This window comes from Musca autumnalis, unplaced genomic scaffold (genome assembly GCF_047663935.1).
Source record: "Musca autumnalis isolate F117 unplaced genomic scaffold, ASM4766393v1 scaffold_2, whole genome shotgun sequence".
Taxonomy (NCBI): domain Eukaryota; kingdom Metazoa; phylum Arthropoda; class Insecta; order Diptera; family Muscidae; genus Musca; species Musca autumnalis.
Window position 1 is genome coordinate 66,717,866 of NW_027411755.1, and position 23,542 is coordinate 66,741,407.

At 36.9% G+C, this 23,542-nt stretch overlaps 1 protein-coding gene across 1 annotated transcript; it reads left to right on the forward strand.

Annotated features, from left to right (window-relative positions):
- The first annotated feature begins 1,162 nt into the window (after positions 1 to 1,162).
- On the forward strand, positions 1,163 to 8,619 carry LOC141392265 (uncharacterized). Its single transcript, XM_073965217.1, has 3 exons — positions 1,163 to 1,366; positions 8,321 to 8,392; positions 8,464 to 8,619. The coding sequence occupies exons 1-3, from the start codon at positions 1,163 to 1,165 to the stop codon at positions 8,617 to 8,619; spliced, it is 432 nt and encodes a 143-aa protein (XP_073821318.1).
- The last annotated feature ends 14,923 nt before the right edge of the window (positions 8,620 to 23,542 follow it).

Genomic DNA, 23,542 nt, shown 5'->3' on the forward strand with positions numbered 1-23,542 from the left:
AGCCCCCATATAAGGGTAGCTCCGATTTTCGGTGTTTTGAGGGGTTTAGCAACATTCTTTGACAGAACTACTGTTATTTCATATTTTAGGTTTCCAATGGTCACGAATCATCTCTACCAAAAATCGTTAACACAGGTCCATGTTTCGATATAGCCACCATACAATGGTTTTCGGTTTTTGATGATTTTAGCTATCTTATTTGACAGAAGTACCTGCAATTTTACGTTAGAGGATTGCAGTTGTCCATGTCTCGGTATAGCCCCCATATAACGGTACTTCCCGATTATTGGTATTTGGAGGATTTTAGCTATATTTTTGGACCGAAATAGCTGCAGTTTAACACTTGAGTTTCCCAGTGGTCACAAAACAATGTCAACATAGGTTCATGATTTGATATAGTTCCCATATAAAGGTGCCGCCCGATTGATGAAACTGTTTAATACCTTTTCTGAACTTATATAACTTAATGAATCGTTTTTGATGGATGCATTTTAGCTGTAAGTTTCATGGTTTTAGTTACGTTTGTCTACCGAATAAATTTGCCATTCGAAGTTCTCAATGGTTGGCATACTTCCCGAAAAAATCATTAACTCCTGCTCTGCGGTATTATGGAGAACTTTACTACATATTCCTATCGAATTAGAGGTAATTTTGTATTTTTGGTTTGGTTAGAGCAGTCAGTTCACATTGAGAGCATAGGCCTACTAAATTTACTATAATTCCTGCATTTCCAGTTATCAATAGACAAAAAGCTTTACTGCAAAAACGTTTTAAGATAATACCACGCACGGTTCCTTCAAATATTTTTTGCGTGAAATTTTGTCTGTTAGGACGAAGATCATTTAATGTTAATTTTTATTAATTTTCTCGTTGAAGTTGAACTTAATGTTCGAAGATTTTTTGCAAGTGTATTTTAAGGCATCTGTTAATATTTTCCAAGGTCGACGTGTTCTAATTTGACGCATTTTTATTTATTTCCAAATTATAGTACTACTAATTTTTATAGTGCATTTTAATTTAAACTGTTGTGATTTTTGCAAAATTTCGATTATAATTTTATTTGAAATTAAAATATCATTACGATACATATCAAATAACAAACAAAGTTCTTCTATTGCAGTCAAAAACATCTTGCAAATATTATCTGAAGTTAGTTAGAATAATGAAGTCATTATTGATTGTTCTATTTGCATTTGCACTTTTAAATGCTGTTGCTATTAAAATAAGTTTTACCAATTTGAAATGTCAAGAATTTCATCCTGAATTTGCGTTCTTTCAAAAATGTCGTCTGGTAGTTGTAAAACGAGGTGTAGTTGCCCTTAATGTACATGTAAAGTTATTAAAGGTGCCAGTTAATAATGTATCGGTAAGTTTAAGAAGAACTTTTGTGTTAAAAGGTAGTCCTTCTGGTCCCGATAATTGAATTGTTGTCCTTAAAATTCCTATGGTGACCAAGTCAAATGTCTGGTGAGCACTAAGATCATGTTCCAACATGGACTATAACGCTGTATGAGGTGCTCCTCCACGGGCCAATTTGCGTTGACGGTGAATATCGACATAGTACGAAATAGTTAAACTTATCGAGTCATATCCTTTGAATGAACCCACTAAAATTGTGTTTTTAATTGGGGATCTGTTAATAAGTTAGTTACGTCCTCCACTCCTGTTAGGCAACGAGCGTGTATATACTTTGAAAAGTGTTCCTCATCGAAATAATGTTATGTTTAGATCCCTTTCAGATTCCCTTTCAGCCGATTTGGCTTTACTCGTACCATAACTTTCGAACCGATCATCCAATTTTGTCCTCGTAATAATTTTTTTCCAAACCTAGATAAAATTCCTCCACTCCTCCCAAAGTACAACTTGCTTGATCTTGCACAGAAATTTAGCACAGATACCTGGCTAGCTGTTTACAAAATATGGTCAATAAGTTATTTTAGTTTTTGTGTAAAAATCTTTAAAGTTGGTAAGTCAAATTTCAATCGCTAACTTAAAACGCGTTTTTGTTAAAACTTGATTTTTTGAGATGTGTCACTCATTGAGTAAATGAGCGATATGTTGTTGTACCACCCACTTACCACGGGATGGTCACCACGGGCAGATGTTCTCTAACCAACCCTGCTTTAAACAGGCCTGTTGCCTGTGGCACTTAAAACACAATAGAGACAGGCGTATGCAGACAGACTTCGACCGTAGGAACTTCCCATGTCACACATGAGACATTTGTACTGGTCGTTGTAGCTCATCTGGAAAGGGAAAGAACAGATCAATTCGGAGAGAAGTATGCCATAAATATGGCGATGGACTAGTTTGTGGATCGGTAGAGACATTATATTATTTTGAGTTCTCAAGTTTATTACCCTCACACGCACGACGTGGGCGGGACCCTACCGAGTCGCCGGAGTCACTGCCTCCTTGTTTAATACTACCATGTCGTTTACTTTCTTGGGTTTGCTTCCGCTTAGTATGTTTGCGGAGCTCTTTGAAGTACTCAATCTTCCAATGGCTGCAAAATTCTTTTGAGTCCAATTTCACCCGCCACTAACGGTTCTGCATGGAAGTTCAATTTTCAACTTCCTGTGGTTCGGTTGGAGAAAGTAAAGACCCACGATGAGAAAGTGTCCTGGAATAAAAACGCACAGATCTTCGATGCTGTCGGGCAGGGGGCCTCGAGTTCACGCACGATTCTATATTGGCCAGTGTAGTAGACAGTTCCTGGAACGTATGCCTGATTTGGGCGGACATTTTTACCAAATGGCTTTTGCAGTTTTTAAACCTGCGTCCCAAAGCCTTGCCATGTGAGACGCTGAGGCAGGTATAAAATGCCACATCAGTTTCTGGAACCCATATCGAGTAACTGAGTCATCCTTTACTTCCGAAACAACCTTTGCAACATTGGACTTCAGTTCCCGATCTGCACCCACAAAGTTTTTTCGATTGTGGGAATAGGTGTGGAGGGTACTGCCTCGCCTGACGGCAAAGTGGGAATGAGCGACGATGAAGGCTGGTGTAGATAGATCGCTCACCGGTTGCAAATGTATGGACATATGTAACCCCGTCTGTTAAAAAGGACCAGCAAACCCGACCTTAGAAATGGAGAACGGCCCGTTGAACGTAGTCCTCTCAGAAGGACAGAAATTAACAGACATCCTCTTTCACGGCCGATCGATCTTAACTGCTTTAAGTGGATTCGGGTATCATCACACCGGAGGGCCATTTCTTCTTAGCAAGCCTGAACCAATTTGGTCCGTGCCACCACTGACTACATTCCTTTAACTCCAAAGGAGTTCTCCCCCGGGTTTCTAGATCCGCCATTCTAGACAAAGGTTGTCATGTGTAAGACGGCTTCTTTAGCCAAGAAAGAACGATTGTTGAGTTCGACCATGTTAAAAATGGAGCTTTTGGAATACACTCGATTTGCGTTGTTTCGATTTGCGTTATCAAAAATTAATAGATTTTGTTTCGAATTTCATTACTGAATCAATTTGCGTTATTTAATTATGAGTATGGTAAAACTGTCATTTCCGATTTTTGTCGGTAACTTAAAAATGAGTTAGAGATTTGCACTACGAGATGGATAGAAAAATGCTTCTATACCAAATCCCAACTTTATACATTTTTTATGTTACAAGTATCGAATCTGCGGATAGCAAATCTGCATAATGTTGCATTAAAAGAACGACCACGTAGCGCAAATATTGCAGCCGCGAAAGAAGTTGCAGGTGTGGAAGAATATGACATTCGTGCGTTCTTAACGTCTCACGATGAAGTAATAAACAACGAAGACTTATTTTCCATTAACATGGTACATGCACTAGAAGAGGAATTACTTGAGGTTCATTGAGCTCTTCAATTCAGCTATTAATTTTTCTGCTTTACTTACTTACTTAGTTGGCCCATTACAGAACATTTGTTCCATAGACCGAACTAAGAAAAGATCTCCATTCCTCTCTGTTTTTCGCTTGACTTTTTGGAATACCGCGCCTTTTCATTTCTTCATCCACTTGTATGCTCCATCGAAGCTTAGGCCTGCCGATTCTGCGTGCACCGCCATGTGGCATGTATTCATACGCCTTTTTAGCGGGTTCATCATCGCTCATTCTCATGATATGGCCTAGCCAACGCAATCGTTGCATCTCGATACGTTTAACTATATGCATGTCTTTGTATAGCTTACATAGCTCGTGGTTCATACGACGTCGATATTCACCGTCAACGCAAATCGGCCCGTAGATCTTTCGAATAATTTTCCTCTCAAACACACCAAGCACTGCCTTATCTGCTTGCGCAAGTACCCATGCTTCGGAGCCATACATTAGCACGGGTAGTATCAGCGTTTTGCATAGTGTTATTTTTGTTCGACGAGATGTGGCTTTGTTTTTAAATTGCTTACTTAGACCATAGTAGCATATGTTGGCCAATACAATTCTTCTTCTTATTTCACAACTGATGTCATTTGTTGTGTTTATGGCAGTGCCAAGGTAGACGAAGTCTTTAACTACCTCAAAATTGTAGGTACCAACTTTCACAGTTGGTCTGAGCTCTATGGACGCTTTGCGCGTCGACACCATCAATTTGGTCTTTTCGCCGTTTACCGCCAGACCCACTTTCGCAGATTCTGCTTCGACCTTCCTAAAGGTATCAGTTACTTCCTTTACTGATCGTCCCAAGATGTCTATGTCATCAGCATAAGCAAGTAACATGTGGCTGTTGGTGTAAATTGTGCCATTTCTTTTGACATTTGCATCTCGTATTACCTTTCTCAGCAAAATGTTGAATAGGTCACACGAAAGGCTGTCTCCTTGTCTGAAACCTCTTTTGGTACAAAATTCATCGGAGAGGTTCTTTCCAATTTTAACTGAGGACCTAGTATCAGTTAAAGTCATCTTACAAAGCCGGGTGAGCTTTGCGGGGATACCAAATTCAGACATTGCATGGAATACCTTTGATCGGAGGGGACTGTCGAATGCTGCTTTATAATCGACAAAAAGGTGAAATGTGTCGATCTGCATCTCTTGGGTCTTCTCTAGGATTTGCCGCAGGGTAAATATCTGGTCAATGGTGGACTTGCCAGGTCTAAAGCCACATTGGTATGGTCCAATTATTTCGTTGACCATTGGCTTTAGTCGTTCGCACAATATCCCTGACACTATCTTATAAGCAATAAGGAGAAGACTTATGCCCCTATAGTTGGAGCATACAGTCTTATCTCCTTTATTGTGGACGGGACATAGGATGCTCAGGTTCCAATCGTCGGGTACGCGTTCTTCCTGCCAGATGGTGCTAACTAGCTGATGCATACACCTTATCAGCGCGTCGCCTCCGGTTTTAAACAGCTCGGCTGGTAAGCCATCGGCTTCTGCTGCTTTATTATTCTTCAGCCGGTTGATTGCTGTTTTTACCTCATCTTGGCCGGGCGGTATACATTCTATACCATCTTCTGGGATTGGATCTGTGGTATCATCGTCTTCGCTACTATTGGATACCAGCAGATTGGAGAAATGTTCCTTCCATATCCTTAGCACGCTATCTGTATCTGTTACCAGATTACCTTGCTGGTCTCTACAGGAGGATGTGCCTGTACCAAAGCCATCTGTTTGATGTTTCACTCTTTGGTAGAATTTTGGGATTCATTCTGGCTGCTGTACATCTCGATTTTTTCACACTCCCGCTTTTCCATTTCTCTCTTTTTCTTGCGGAAAAGACGTTTCTCTTCTCTCCTTTTCTCCCGATCTCTCTCTCGTGCGCTACGCGTTGCTACTGGTTGTAAAGTAGCTCTATATGCCGCATTTTTCTCTTCGGTAGCAGCACGACACTCCTGGTCATACCATTAATTCCTTTGTGGAGGTCTCTGGAATCCAAGTATGGATTTTGCGGCTGTTTGCATGGAGTGGGCAATATTTTTCTGCTTTGCTTAAGTTTTTTCTGCTAAAAAAATAAAAGGAAAGGCTACCCAGTTCGAATATGTCTCGTCATTCTTTATTCTTTTACCAGAAGTACAATCCAAGAAAATCCATTGAGTTTTGGCCAGTAAGGCCCCGGTATATAACAAGCTTTGCCGCCTGGCTTTATTGTCATGCTTCAATTCTGACATAATAAAAATAGAAGAATCAAGTAAAAAAGTGTTAAGTTCGGCCGGGCCGAACTTTCCATACCCTCCACCATAAAATATTCTTAACTAAAATGGAATAATTAGCTTTCATCCCTGTCCCCAACTTTAAATGGGTACGTTAAAATGTCAGATAATGTACATATATGACCTATGTTAAATATTTCTAGTGCATTGTGATCAGTGGGAACTTCAAATGTCATTAATAGCTAGTTCGGAGGTACCGCTACATGTGGGCTATACGAAAATGTGAACTTAAATGAACCATTTTTGTTGCAGAATTTTTGTTGGCTCTTAAATTTCAAATTACAGAAAGTTCGGTCAACAAATAAAGCTAAGGTACGGAAAATCGGGAGGTTTGTTTTGGGGCTATACCAAAACATGGACCTACGCCCTGTTAAGCATTTTATGTAAAATCCTCAAAGTATCATCATCGAACTTGACCTGCTTGCAAACAAAAGATGCATTTTCCCAAAATTTCAGCGTCCTATCTCCATTTTTGTGGATGCTAGAGTGATTACCACAGACGGACGGATGGACATGCACAGAATTTTACCCTGATCAAGAATATATAGACTTTATAGAGTCACAAATGAGTATTTCAATGCGTTACAAACGGAAATAACAAAGTTAATATACCCTCCATACTATGGTGGAGGGTATAAAAAGAAGAAAAGTGCAATCTAGTTCGCAGTTGGCTCGCCCTTCTTTATTCTTCTATTTGTATTATGTCAGAAGAAAGCCAGGCGGCGAGGCTTGTTATGTACCGAAGTCTTTACGTCTAAAAAATTAGAAAAATGTAAAATTTAAAAAATTGTGGAACCAATTAAGAAATTCTTCACATAAACATATGGAAAAACGTGTTTCGATTTGCATTGTTTCGCATTGCGTTGATGTTCATCGGAACCAATTATTAACGCAAATCGAGGTCTTAGTGTACTAAACTGAGGCCAACTCCGCCAGGAGAAGAGCCCCATATAGCTCTAAACGAAGCATCGATGTATTTTTCAAAGTGGCAACCTTTGATTTTGCTACCAACAAATTTGAATAACCAACCAACCCCGATATCGGAAATAGCTATCCCAAATCGACAAAAATCCTGACAATAACACCCGCCTCTTCGTGTAATAATTTCTTTCCTCTATTCTTTCCACCATAAAGAAGAAACTATTCGAGACCGCATTCCAACGAGTACAAAGTATCCTCGCTGAACTATTGTCCACAAACTACAAAAAATTTTCATTTAACAAATGCCCCCGAGCACGCCCCTCCAAAAGTCCCTTCGAGTTAGGCATCCAATTTCGCAATTCAAAGGCAGCAGATCCTATTATTGCTAGCAATTTCTTTCTGGCTTTCAAACCTTTAGATACACCTTGACTTTCCACGAGATTATCCTAAGGGCCAAATAAGGAGCGCAATTGACGCCAAAGACAACAGTCCTCAATTGCTAATCTAACATTTTCTCATCTGAACAATATGCCTTAATATTTTGCATGCTTCGGATTGATCAAGCATTCGGCGTTACATTTTAGAAATATGCGGATTGAAGATATATTTGTACATTCGCCAATTCAGAACCAACTTATAAAGCGTCATTTAATCTTCTCCCACCTACCGAGGGACACGAGGTATTGAAAACCAACCTCAACAGGTTTGAAAATTAATGTGCCCCTGGGGCATATATACTAGTAGCAACACATCATAATCATCTACATATTTGGTAAGTTTTTCTCACTAAATATGCCTCGCTACGCATACATTGAGTAAGCGCCAGAAATCTGCTGGACTCTGAAGTTAATGTAAAGGATAAATTAGATCTAAAGGTTAAATCAGATCAAACCATCGTAGATCGGAAGAATACCCATTTAAGGAAATGGGTAACACCTCTTTAGTTTCCCAAAACTTTTGCCAGTTGAGCTTTCACAGAGACTTTGGTATAGTGGGACACGCCACCAAATCGGCATCACTTCTTTTGATGATAGAGTCTATCAGATAGACTCATAATATAGTGTGTTGGATTACCAGTACGATCAATACAGGCCTATCCTTAGTAATCACATTAGCCATTAAACAATTTGTGAATGTGTTTCATTGTTCTTTATCTATCATTTCAGTGGAATCTTGCCATTTTCAAAAAAAGTCAATGGTTATAAACCATTCCTCTATAATGTAACTACTGATTTTTGTGCGTTTATGGCAAATCATAACAAGTTCAAGATTATTAAATTATTCCTAGATGTTATAATGAAGGAATCTAATCTTAACCATTCATGTCCGTATGATGTAAGTACTTCGACTAATTTACATTTCAACAATGTAGACTCTACAAAAGATTTTCTTACTCTTTATTGCAGCACGATATTATTGTGGATAATTTAATTTTGGATGAGCATAAATTTTCTTTTTTCCCACTTCCTCGCGGTGATTATATGTTTCAGTTGAAAGTGGCTGCCTACAATGATTGGAAAGCCTTGGTTAGAGCCTATGTAAACATAGATGGCGATTTGTAAAACCGAAATGATGACAAGTGGAACAATTCGAATTTCAAATTAAATAATTCGAATTACAATTGAAATGTTTCGAGTTACAATTGGAATTCTCGAATTACAAATAAAATGTTACGAATTACAAATGGAATTCTCGAATTACAACTAATATGATTCGAATTACATCTTAAAAGGTGTATTATAGTGTGCAACAAAAATTAAAATTCAAGGTTTTAAAAAATTACAAAAAAAAAAAAAATAAACAAGTAACAAGTTTAGTTCGGTCGGGCCGAAAAGGTGTGCAACAAAATTCAAATTCAAAATTTTGAAAAATTACCAAAAAATAAACGAGTAAAAAGTTGTTACCATCGGCCGGGCTGAATTTTTTTACCCTCCACCCTCAAATCGTGATCACAGAGAACCTCAAATGTCAAATTAACCCTCCGTTGGACGCCAGAGTCTGGCCAGGCCTTTTTCATTTTATTCTGCATTTTAAATTGGGTTACGATAAAGCTATGAACCTGAGATTCCAGGTAGCTTCATCAAATTTTCTTACCTTTCAAATGAAGGAAACGTGAAGTGAAAAGGATCACCAGAAAAGGAGCTACAAGGATTTTTTGACATACATATCACATACGTAACACATGAGTCTGGCCAGACCCTACCCATTTGTTATTGAAAATTTTCCGAAATTTTTCTTAAAATTTGATTTTTCCTACATTACTTGACAAAATGAATGCCCTTTTATGAAACTTGTCACATTTCACCCTACCATGTCTTCAAAATTGCACATAAAAAGGTCCCAAAGGCAGGATATGGGTTTGAAATCAGTGAATGTACCACAACCTAAAAAAATCCTTTGCAAATAGGGTTACACTTGTATTCTAGACAATTATACACATAACTGGACTAATAAAACCCATTACTTAGCTTGTCTGCTCTTTTTGTAGGGTGGTTTGGTCCAAATATAGGATTCTCCACATGAATTATAAGAGAATCCTTAGGATATATACCTTTATTTACCTCTTGATTTCATCGTTATTTCACTGCAATAAGCTGTAAAGTTATAAAATAGACTTTCTTTATTCTGAATAATAGGCCAAAACTAAAATATAGTGTTTGAAAATGAAATATAAATAGGATTTTGAGCATAGAGACAAGAAAACTAAGAATTTTTTACTTTGTAGGCATACGTCCTGTTTTACTAACTTGATAATATTATTTAAATTTATAGTTTTTCGGCTTGTTTTTTGACAAATAAGGATTATTTATTAAAGATTAGGGTCCTTTAAACATATTCTACAACTTTTTATATGAAAATGTTAATTAAGTTTACTAAAAAATTATAAATAATTATATGGGTCTGGCCAGACCCATGTGTTACGAATATGACAAACAATATTGGTGTCCAACGAAGGGTTAAAACTAGTTCTGTTAAAACCTGTAGCTAAAACCCTCAAAATACAGTAGCTACCGCAAATTGGGAGCTATATTAAAACATGGACCAACGCTGACGATTTTTAGTGAAGAACTTTCGTGACCACTGAGAACTTTAAATGTCAAATTACAGCTAGTTTGGTTAAAAATTGCAGCTGAAATCCACAAAATACCGAAAATCGGGAGGTACCGTTATATGGGGGCTATACCAACGCATTGACCTAAGTTGACGATTTCTAGGGGAGAAGTTTCGTAACAAATTGTAGCTAAAATCCTTAAAATACCTAAAATCGGAAGGTACCGTTATATGGAGACAATACCAAAACATGGACCTATATTGACGTTTTTTGGTGAAGAAGTTTCATCGGCCACGAAACCTCAGCTGGCAAATTAAAGCTAGTTCTGTTAAAAATTGTAGCTAAAATCCTCAAAATACTGAAAATCGGGAGGTACCCTTATATGGGGGCTATACCAAATCATTTTTGGAATATAAGTTTGTTGATCACTAGGAACCGTAAATGTCAAATTATACCTAATTTGGTTTGAAAATGTGACAAAAACGTCAAAATACCCGAAATCGGACGGTAGCGATATATGGGGGATATATCAAAACGTGGACCGATATAGAACATCATCGAACTTGTCCTGCCTGCAAACAAAATACGCATCTTCCCAAAATTTCAGCTTCCTATCTCCATTTTTGTGAATGCTAGAGTGATTACCACGGACATGTATAGATCGACTCTGAATTTTACCCTAATCAAGAATTTATATACTTTATAGGGTCGCAAATGATTATTTCAATGCAAAACAAAAACAAACTTAATATACCCCCCATACTATGGTAGAGGGTAAAAAAATCGGAATATAACCCAAAAAAGCTAGCCCTTATTTTAATATGTGCACGGAGAAATAAAAGGCCAAACACATTGTGCAGCAAACATATATTTGTTTGCAATCAGTTCCAAACATAACATATGTTTGCGTCCTGCAAACAAATATATGTTTGGGTGCAAACAAATACAACCCCAAAAGCCACAAAAAAAAACACATGCGCCAGTGGGCACTTACTGAGAGAAAGGGAGCGTAAATTTCAATGTAAAACACATTGAAATGTATGCTCACTTGCTCTCAGTAAGCGCTCACTGGCTATCTCTAACATGTACTCACATTTATAAATGGTGAAGGTTTATTGAAAGGCATAGAAACAAAAGCAACAACAGACACATAGGTATAAAAAAAATTCCAAAGAAATTCATAACAGACTTTAATACGTAAATGAAAAACTTAATGAAATAACACTGTCCGACAGCCAAAATTACACTTGAACCGGACTATATATGTACGTTTCAAAGTATAGGCAAAATGAAGTAAAATGGCATTTTTAGTTTTTCGTTTTCTCATCGTTGTGACCTTTTAGAGGTCAAACAAATTTCAAAGGTCAACATTTTTCAAAAAAAATTTTAAATACAGTCGGACCTCGATTATCCGTTATGGTCGGGACCGGAGGCATTAGGGATAATCGATTTTCACGGATAATGGAGGCAATGCTTTTATGCAGTTTTTCAACATATTTTGAAGTAAAAATGGCATAGTATCGTACAATAATATGAAAATCTGTAATTTATTTAAGTTTGTTACCGCAATCCCCCAAAATTTTGTAAGATACTATATCATCATCATCAGATTCAACTGAATTGACTTTGTTCCATGGTGTTTGTGATACCATAAATACACAAATTGTGTAATACGGGAGAATTTCCAGTTTTTGTTTGTTTACATTTTGTTTGCTTAATCAAATTAATTGGAAAGTGTTCTTTTAATGCCGGGTAATGAAGTTTATAACGAAAAATATAGGAAATGGAACAAAGTCCAACATTTCTGTTCTATCACGGATAATGGAAGTTCCCGGATAATCGATTCACGGATAATCGAGGTTCAACTGTACTTGTACTCGTCGTACGATGGCGGTATTGGTGTCACATTAAAGAGGAGAGTATAGGCTTTATGGGTTTTGGGTGCCACCGTGGTGCAATGGTACGCACGCCCGCCTTGCACGCATAAGGTCGGGGGTTCGATTCCCCGGCCAAGCAACATCAAACATTTTTCAACGATGGCAAAATACCCATCAGTAATGTTGGCGACATTTCCTGAGTATTTCAGCCTTGAAAAACTTCTCCATAAGTGGTGTCTTGAGCATTTTGGCAGTCGCATATCTTCTAAACCGCGAAGAATTTTAATTTGCTCATGGAGACAAAGTTGTAGCTCTTGTCATAAAGAATATAAATTTTGGACACATGAAATCCACCAAACCTCATCTTCATCATCTTCTATAACTTTTTCTAGGGGTTTGACCTTGACGATTTTGACCTTGAAAATGAGGTTTGGTGGATTTCATTTGTCCAGAATTGATGTTCTTTATGACAAGAGCTACAACTTTGCGTCCATGAGCAAATTAAAATTCTTCGCGGTTTAGGAGATATGCGCCTGCCAAAATGCTCACTTTTAATTTAATTTTTCAAGGACATTTTTAACGTCCTTTTTATCCTGGAATGCAACAATTTATAATTATTATATCAAGCCTATATTCTTCTCTTTAATATGACACCATTAACAGCATCGTACGACGAGTAAAAGTATTTAAAATATTTTTTTGAAAAATGTTGTCCTTTGAAATTTGTTTGACCTCTAAAAGGTCAAAACGATGACAAAACGAAAAATTGAAAATATCATTATACTCCATTTTGCCTATACTTTCAAACGTATATAGTCCGGTTCAAGTGTAACAAAATTTTTTGAAAATTTATAAAAATTCACATTTTTAATAAGAAAAAATTACATAGAAACATCGTTGAACGCTTCTCCTTAGTTGTGAAATAAAACACATTTTCCTGATTTATTCACTCACTTTAGCGTCTTTACTCAAGGATTGTATTTAGAAAACTGAAGAAAAAAGACCAAAATAATTTTCTTTTCCTCTTTGCTTGCTACGTTGATTAACAACAAAGCACGAAACACACAAAACAAACTTACCTTACCTTACCTTACCCTCCTGTCTTCGCTTCTGCGTCTTCTATTACGCCATGCACACAGCTCATTATTATAATAAAACAGTATACCGCAGCCGCGAGAGCCTTGTTGTTACTCTTTTTGACAAAAATCCTCTCTCCGCCCATAAAAAAGATGTATTAACATAAAAAATATGTTGGTACCCAAACAAATAACATTGAGATATGTTACAAAATGTTGCAAACATATATTTGTTTGGATACAAACAAATTTTTTAATTTCTTTAATCGAGCTTTATGATCTATAATGCAAGTGAAAAAGGAAAGGCGACTATTCGAACCCACACACCCACTCACTTATATATCAAAAGCTCGATTAAAAAAAAAATAAAAAATTAAAACTAAAAATGATCTTTGCCTAAAAAAGGCAAAAAATTCACAAACAAATTATGTTTGGATCCAAACATATTTCAAACATGTATTTTTCTGCGTGTACATATGTATAGTGCTGTCAGGCAATATTAGAGGCAAACAGTTACTTACTTACTTAGCTGGCCCATTACAGAACATTTATTCCATAGGCCGAACTAAGAAAAGATCTCCAATTCTCGGCGCCTTGTCATCTCTTCATCCACTTGTTTGCGCCATCTATTCTTTGGCCTGCCAATTCTGCGTGCACCGCCTAGCGGCTCATATTTATACGCCTTTTTAGCGGGTTCATCATCGCTCATTCTTATGATATGGCCTAGCCAACGCAATCGTTGCATCTCAATACGTTTAACTATATTGATGTCGTTGTATAGCAGATACAGCTCGTGGTTCATGCGATGTCGATATTCACCGTCAACGCAGATTGGCCCGTAGATCTTTCGAAGAATTTTTCTCTCAAACACACCAAGCACTGCCTTATCTGCACAGGTAGTATCAGTGTTTTGTAGAGCGTTATTTTTGTTTGACGAGATGTGGCTTTGTTTTTAAACTGCTTACATAAGCCAAAGTAGCATCTGTTAGCCAATACAATTCTTCTTTTTATTTCACACTGATGTCGTTAGTTGTGTTTACGGCGGTGCCGAGTTATACGAAGTCTTTTACTACCTCAAAATTATAGGAATCAACGTCAACAGTTGGTCCGATCCTCCTTCGACCTTCATAAAGTTATCTGTTACTTCTTTTACTGATCGTTCCATGATGTCTATATCATCAGCATAAGCAAGTAACATGTGGCTATTGATGTAGATTGTGCCACTTCTTTTGACGGTTTCCTCTCGAATAACCTTTTCCAGCAGCATGTTGAAGAGATCACACGAGAAGCTGTCTCCTTGCCTGAAACCTCTTTTGGTACGAAATTCTTCGGAGAGGTTCTTTCCTATTTTAACTGAGGATCTCGTGTCAGTTAAAGTCATTTTACAAAGCCGAATGAGCATTGCGGGGATACCAAATTCAGACATGGCCTGGAATACCTTTGAAGGCTGCTTTAAATCGACAAAAAGGTGGTAGGTGTCGATCTGCATCTCTTGGGTCTTCTCCAGGATTTGCCGCAGGGTAAATGTCTGGTCTCTGCAGGAGGAGGTGCCTGTACAAAAGCCATCAGTTTTATGCTTCACTTTGGTAGAATTTTCGGACGTCATTCTGGCTCCTATACATCTCGATTTTTTCACACTCCCGCTTCTCCATCTCTCTCTCTTTTTCCTGCGGAAAATACGTTTCTCCTCTCTCCTTTTCTCTCGATATCTCTCTCGTGCGCTACGCGTTGCTACGGCCTTATATGCCGCATTTTTCTCTTCGGTAGCAGCACGACACTCCTGATCACACCATTCCTTGGTGGAGGTCTCTGGTATATAAGTAAGGATTTTGCGGCTGTTTGCATGGAGTGGGCAATACTTTGCCATTGCGCTGATATGTTCTCGGGATGAGGAGGTAGCAGCACGACACTCCTGATCACACCATGGATTCCTTAGTGGAGGTCTCTGGTATATAAGTAAGGATTTTGCGGCTGTTTGCATGGAGTGGGCAATACTTTTCCATTGCACTGATATGTTAGCGGGATGAGGAGTACTTTGATTAAGCAATTGGGCCAGTTGAGTGGAATGTGCTGTGGCTATCTGTTGTGATTGCAGCTTACCGTGTCTAACATTCGTGTTGTGTCTGTTCGTTTGCTATGTTTAACCGGGTGCGTACTTTTGCTGCAACAACGTAGTGGTCCAAGTCTATTTTGCTCCTCGGAACGAACGCACATGCAACACGTTGAATGAATGTTTTCCATCTGTCACAACGTTATCAATTTGATTTCTTGTTTTCTGAAATCTGGTGCTAACTACCATGTTTTTTGCCGCTGCGAAGTCTATCAGCCTCACACCATTGCCAGAGACTGAATTTTCCGACTGTTGGGCCAAATATATTTCCTTTCTAATTTTGGCAATAAAATCTTCTAAGCGCTCATAAAATATATCTTTGGTCTGTTCGTCCTTGTCTATAGTGGGAGCATGACCGCAAATAAAGCTGATGTTGAAGAGTTTTACTTTTATTCGAATTGTAGCAAGTCTTTCATTCACGGATGTGAAGCTGGAGACCAGGTGTTTTAACCTCCGACCAACTATTAATCCGCAACCAAACTCTTGCTTTGTGTCATGGCAGCTATAATACAGTTCGTCACGTTTAGGTGTTGTTGTGACGCCTTTCCCGTTCCATCGTATTTCCTGTATGACAGAAATGTCGGCCTTCTACTTTTCATGTACATCTGCCAATGCGTAAACTGCACCTTCTCTATAAAGTGTGCGAACATTCCAGGTGCAGATTCCCAGATCGTGGTCCTTAAAACGTTAGCGGCGGTCGTCCACTTTAGAGGGATTTGTTTTTCTTTTTTTGTTTTTATACCCTCCACCATATGGAGGGTATAATTAAATTTGTCATTCCGTTTGTAACACATCGAAATATTCGTCGGAGACCCTATAAAGTATATATTATTGATGTCGATTTAACCATGTCCGTCTGTCCGTCCGTCCGTCTGTTGAAATCAAGATACAGCTCGCAATTTTAAAGATAGAGAGTCAAAATTTGGTACAGAAGTTTTTATTACTTGCAGGATGGTTGGTATTGAAAATGGGATACATCGGTCCACGTTTTGATATAGCCCCCATAGAACGGTACCTCCCGATTTTCGGTATTTTTAAGGTTTCAGCTTCATTATCCTACCAAAATGGCTGAAATTTGGTACGTAGTCTTCTTTAGGGGTAGAAAACTTTCCCCCAGAATTTTGTCGTTATCGGTCCACACCTTCATATAGCCCCCATAGAACGGTACTTCCCCATTTTCGGTATTTTTAAGGTTTTAGCTTGATTATCCTACCAAAATGGCTGAAGTTTGGTACGTAGTCTTCTTTAGGGGTACAAAACTTTCCCCCAGAATTTTGTCGGTATCGGTAAACACCTTCATATAGCCCCCATATAACGGTACCTCCCGATTTTCGGTATTTTGAAGGTTTTAGCTTCATTATCACACCGAAATGGCTGAAATTTGGTACTTGGTCTAAGTTGGTGGTATAAAACTAGCCCCCATGGAAAAGTACCTCCCGATTTTTCGTATTTTGAAGGTTGTGTCTTCAATATTCCAACAAAATGGCTGAAATTTGGTATTCAGTCTTCAATGTGATATAAAACTGTTCGCCAGAAATATGTCTGTACAGGTCCACGCTTTCATATTGCCCCATTTCTGACTAAAATTCGTCGGTATAGGTCCACGTTTCCATATAGCCCCATAGAACGGTACCTCCGGATTTTCGTAATACTGAAGATTGTGACGTCAGTATCCAACCGAAATGCCTGAAATTCGTTATTTCGTCCTCCAAGAGTTATAAAATATTCCAGAAGAGTATTATCAGTATATGTCCACGTCTTCCTATATCCCCATAGAAGCTTACTTCTTGATTTTCGGTATTTTTTAGTTTTAGACACATTCTCTTACCGAAATATAGGAAATTTGGTATTTTGTCTTCTTTGAGCCTAAATCCAAGTTTTGAAATAGCCCCCATAGAATGGTGCCTCACAGGGACGTACGCAGGATTTCATTTCGGGGGGGCACAACTTGACCAAAAATCATGAAAAATTCAAATGTTGTGTAGCGTTACGTAAAGCTATTTTAAGGGGTTATGGCCACTTATAAGCATGAGAAAAGCAATTTTCATGCATTTTTATAAAAAATCTATTAAACCTTAAGTTACCTTCTATTTTTTTTTTTTTTTTTTTGAAAAATCTTACATTCAAATGCCCGCTTATAAAGCACAGTTTTTACTAAAACAGTTTGCGGTACCCACTGTAGTTTGAAAAAGAATAAACCGATCAGCATATGTTTTTGTGGATCATTACGAACCTAATAATCTTGTCCATTATCGAAAGGAATTAAAAAAATCAATTTTTAAAAATTTTGAACAGTTAAAATCAAAATTTCGATTTTAATAAAAACAAAACAATGTACAAAATTGATATTTTTTCTGACTCCGTCAGCAGTTTTTTAAAGACTCTATAAATTCAATGGAAAGAATTCATAATATTTAGTCCCAATTTATATTAGGCGAGTTTACGTGCGGCAAGTCTCAGTTTGTAGGAGAGACACGTAAGGGGTATGGAAGTGGAAAAAAATTGCTCGCACCGGCAATTTTCAGGCAATTCCATTTATATTTTTCGTTTTTGACATTATTTTCATTGTTTTGAAAACAAATCTTGCCTAAACAGAATTGCCCCTATAAACGCAAGAGGGAAGTTTAAAAGAGAACGAGAAAAATTGCCACAAGAAAAATCGTTTAATGTAATCGAGTAGGATATTTAGAATTGAAAATAGACAATATCGAGCCACGTTCCGTAATGTCGCCATGTAAAATTTATTGAAGTATACTGATGTTTTTAATCATACAGGTCCACTTTATGGTTTATCGCAGAATTTTACAACCACAAAGAATTGCCGTTGTCTTTGCTATAGCAAGATTTTCACTATTTCGATGATCTTAGCCTAATTTTTAAGAACATCGGCTGTCGTTGTCGTTGATATGTTTCCAAATGAAAACATTTAGAAAAATTTAACAGTTTTGGAGATATGGTGCGAAATGTAAACAAATTATGGAATTTTTAGATATATTATAAAATTATTTTTTTTTTCATTTCTCCAAATATTTTATTTTGGCCCTTATCTACAAATTTGCTGAAATTTGCTGCAAAGGTTAGAATAAGATTTGCATTGGTTTCAGAGATATGCCCAGAATTGCTTTAAAAAAGTCAATATTTAACAATGTTTATATGGGGCCATAAAATCAAAGTTGTATCTCACTCAACAAAACGGAACTAGAGATTTGTTACTTTGGGTCTGTGCTTTCAAAAAATCCTCACTTCAAATTATTTTTTCAAGATTACCTTAAAAATGTTGCACAGTGTTATTTACCGAAAGAGATAGATTCTGATACCAGGATTATTTTTACTTTATATATTATGTTACAAAAGAAGCGTTATAATTTGTTTTTTTAATTGTACGATTAGAAGTTTTTGAACTCGATGACAAACACTTTGATGGACTTATTGAACCCCACATAATTATTCACTAATAATTATTTGAGAGACACTCCTCTCGATAGTTACCGCGCCCATAAGCTTTTTAGTTGGCCACCGTAGTATTTAGAGCTTTGTCAGGAAGCATAAACTTGTCCACAAAAAGTAGGATATCGCTATAAACAAGACTACAAAATGTCCAAAGAATCATCGAACAGTCTTTAAACTACAGTTATGTTAGACTTGTATAAGAGACCTGAAGATGTTGTCCAAACATATTCTCTTGATGTACTTTTGGAAGTAATCTTGCGAACCATATTAGGTCCCTTCGATCATTTTATTGAACATTTTTGAACATTTATTGGGGGAGGTACCAATATGACTTAAATTTAATTTGGACAAAACATTACGAGATCCATAACTTGGACCGAGAGTTATCATGTGTTCCAACCTGCCAGACAAACAGAGATACAGAGGGACGGACGGTAGTAAGTACTTCCATCTTGGCTGAAACGAATATCGTCCAAACATATGTGAAGTCTTAAATCATTATTTTGATGAAATCTATACGACTCAATCCTAGTGTATAAAATATCGTAATCAAAAGTCTGAGGTTACAATTATACTTCGGTGATGATAAGTAAAAACCAAGTGACGCACAAAAATTCATTTGTCTTCATTATTTTCTCATACTGTTTAACAGCAAATTTGTCTAAAACAGAATAACAAAATTTTAGCGATGGCAGTAAAACAAATTTCTAATTGGCTTTCAATATGTAGTCCACGAAGGACCGACCCTTCATACATTTTATTCAATAGATTTTTTTATATATTTCCATTCCCACAATAATGAACTCTTTATTTTTGTTATAACCGGAAGAGTTTTAAGCCTCGAGAGCTCTATACACTTCAAATAAATAATAGACATGGGGTATATTCATTAAGGAATTAGCATTTGATAGTGGTATGATATGACATAAAGAAGTAATTCAGATTTCATTGGAAGTTTCTCTCAAAAACTGCTTACAAACAAACATTTTTAAAATATTTTCTTACAAAACTTATTAATGATGTACATTTTCCGTTCAGAAACTTAAGAAAATGTAAGTTTTAATTTGAAATCTTCAAATATACAAACATTTTTATGAGAAAAAAAATATAATAACTAGTTACAGTAGCTTAAAAAATTTTGTTCGACCAAACCATTTCGGGGGGGGGGCCTGGGCCCCCCGTGCCCCCCCCCCCCCCCCTGCGTACGTCCCTGCTGCCTCACATTGTTTTACCGAAATTGCTGAAATTTAGTATTAAGTCTTCTTCATACACGAAAGGAAACTATTTATTCCATTTTACTTCAATACAACTTGAGGTGGAGGTTATAACAAGTTCGGCCCGGCCGAACTTAACGTCGTTCTTACTTGTTAACGTTATTATGGGTGAACGAGCGGCACATGTTAGCTCACTACCTTTAACGGGTGTTAAAGGCAGGTCCCCAGGTGACACCACGGGAAGGTCAGTGTCCACTTGAGATGAGAGAAGGACCAAGATAAATCCTGGACTTTGCCATGTTAAAGCCGGTCAGCACCTTCCTTGTAATCTCTCAATATCAAATATATGATATTTAATAGCTGTAGACTTGGTCTATTTCTTCCCAACTATATGTACTTTGGTGTATAATGACTTCTACTGACTACTGAGTTTCTTCAAAATTTCATTGAAATTGGACATACGTATCAAAAACATGAAATCGACCGAAAATATATATGATATGGACCGATCTCGATATAAGTTGGCACATTTCCTTTTAGACCAAATCCCGTCTCACATTCCAAATTTCATTGAAATTGAACATACATACATAGCGTGTTTGGTGCATAAAATACTGGAAATCGTCCGCAAATATATATGAGAGCTATATACAAATCTTAATCGATTTCGATATAATTTGGCACATTTATTTCTGGAGCAAATTCCTTAACACATTCCAAATTTCTGCGAAATTGAACATATATAGTGTGTTTGGTGTATCAAATACAGGAAATCGCCGAAAATATATGTGGGAGCTATATTCAAATCTGAACCGATTTCGATATAATTTGTCACATTTATGTCTAGACTAAATTCCGTCACACATGTTTTGACCAAACTACCTGTATTTTCACGTTTGGGGTTCCCAGTGGTCACAAAATATCTCCACTACCCATTATTTTACATATACATGTTGTATATAAAAAGTGGCAACCCATATGTAAAAAACTTATCGTGTAAAATCCCCATAAACACCGTCAACATAGGTCCATATTTTGGTATAGGCCCCATATAACGGTACCTCCCGATGTTCGGTATTTTGAAGATTTTGGCTACAATTTTTGACCAAACTACCTGTAATTTGACAGTTGAGGTTCCTAGTAATTACAAAACATCTCCACCTAAAACCATCAACATAGGTCCATGTTTTGGTGTATCCCCCATATATCTGTACCTCTCAATTTTTGGTATTTTGAGGATTTTAGCTAAAAATGTTCACCGAATTACCTGTAATTTCACTTTTGGGGTTCCTAGTGGTCACAAAATATCTCCACTAAAAACCGTATGTGTCGGAAGGGGGTTTTTTGAGCCTTTGGACCATTACCGTTGTTATAGGGAGATGAAAACAACCTTTTGCAAACAAAAAAATAATTTTAATTTTGTGTGGGAGATACCCGAAGGAGAGGACCGATATAGTCCACATTCGAACCCGAACTATATCTTCAAGGAATAACACGATGTGTAAAGTTTGTTCCAATCAGAAACTTCCTGCGAGAATTGTTTTGCTGATTTGCCATTTCAATTGATGCCGTGGGTTTCTGGAGCTTTTATGCCATTATCTCCGGAAGAATGGACTTGCTCCCAGAAAAAAATTATCTTCGCAAGGACAACCTGCTGAAATAATTTCAAAACGATCCTAGAGGAGCTCTTAAACTTCAGTGAAGTGGACGGATATATCCACATTCGAACCCGACCTATGTATATCTTTAAAGAAGAATACGATGTGTAAAGTTTGGACCAACTCGATTTTTCATTTTTAGAACTATCGTTTTTACACACAATATCTGAACTTCTGTGGGGGAGGTACCCTAAGAAGTGGACCGATATGGCCCTTTTTCGAACATGAATTGTTCCTATTTACTTCAAAACAGTTCGTGGTGGATAATACCAAGGGTATGTTAATATGTACATACACATGTCTAAATTTCGACCCTGACAAATTCAACATTTTTACTTGTTTCATGACCACATTGCCAATATTAAACCCATGCATTTAATTTGCTAATTAAACTATTGTGATTTGTTGCAAAATTTGTATTATAATTTCATTGGAAAATACTATTAAAATATCATTACGATACATATCAAATAACAAACACAGCTCGTCTATTGTAATCAAAAAACTTCTTGCAAATATTATCTAAAGTTAGTCAGAATAATGAAGTCATTATTGATTGTTCTATTTGCATTTGCTTTTTTAAATGTTGTTGCTATTAAAATAAGTTTTACCAATTTAAAATGTCAAGAATTTCATCCTGAATTTGCGTTCTTCCAAAAATGTCGTCTGGTAGTTGTAAAACGAGGTGTAATTTCTCTTAATATACATGTAAAGTTATTAGAGGTGCCAGTTAATAATGTATCGGTAAGTTTGAGAAGAACTTTTGTTTTAACAATTTATATTCTCATTGGAGTCGAATGGAAAGACAATGAGCCCTTAGAAGGGCAGTATTTCAATGAAAGTCTCTGTATTTTAATGACAACAAATTTTAGATTCACGTAATCTACTTTTCACATTACAAAATAATGATACATTAATACATTTAGTTGTACAAAGAATGAGGTAATATTGACATCTCACCATGTCCGTCTGCCTGCCTGTCGGACTGGTTGGTTAACACGATAAAGCTCGAAGGGTGTAAGCGATTTGTCATATACTTTGTTCATAGTTACACCGAATCTAAAATCAAGTTCCAACATGGACTATGACAGTGGATAAGATGCCTGAAGGTAATCCACGGTATAAACCACGAACTGGATGGGCTATACAAGGACACCAGTATAGTTTAACGTTGATGAGATAAGTACTATTTAATTCAAAGGTAAATCAGGGCCCTATTCCACGAAACAACTTTTCATTTTGCACATAGCAATATTTTTGATAATTCGCAAATTTTTGAGTTTCACAGAACCCTAATTTTTGATAAGTGATAAGTTGCTAATAATAACTTGAGTTTGCTAAGTTTTCAAAAAATTTTTCCTCACTTTTTGATTTTTGTCCCACAAACGTTCCCTTCCGCTAAGTGAAAAGTTGTAACTGCAAAGTGATTTTGCAAAAAATTGTGCTCTTTCGTTCGAAAACTTTGCATATTGGTTTTGCAGACCAAATAGTGATAAGTTAGTTTTCTTTGCTAATGTACATTGTTTTTAAATATTTGTAGAGGCAACCAAAGAAGACAATAGGCGTGGATATTTTTAAATATTTGTAGAGGCAACCAAAGAAGACAATAGGCGGGGATATTTTAAAGATTTTTAGGAACAACCAAAGAAGACAATAGGCGTGGATATTTTTAAATATTTGTAGAGGCAACCAAAGAAGATAATAGGCGTGGATATTTTTAAATATTTGTAGAGGCAACCAAAGAAGATAATAGGCGGGGATATTTTAAAAATTTTTAGGGGCAACCAAAGAAGACAATAGGCGTGGATATTTCTAAATATTTGTAGAGGCAACCAAAGAAGACAATAGGCGGGGATATTTTAAAGATTTTTAGGGACAACCAAAGAAGACAATAGGCGGGGATATTTTAAAGATTTTTAGGGACAACCAAAGAAGACGATATGCGTGGATATTTTTAAATATTTGTAGAGGCAACCAAAGAAGACAATAGGCGTGGATATTTTTAAATATGTTTAGGAAATTTAAAGGATCGAATTACTTTTTTCCGA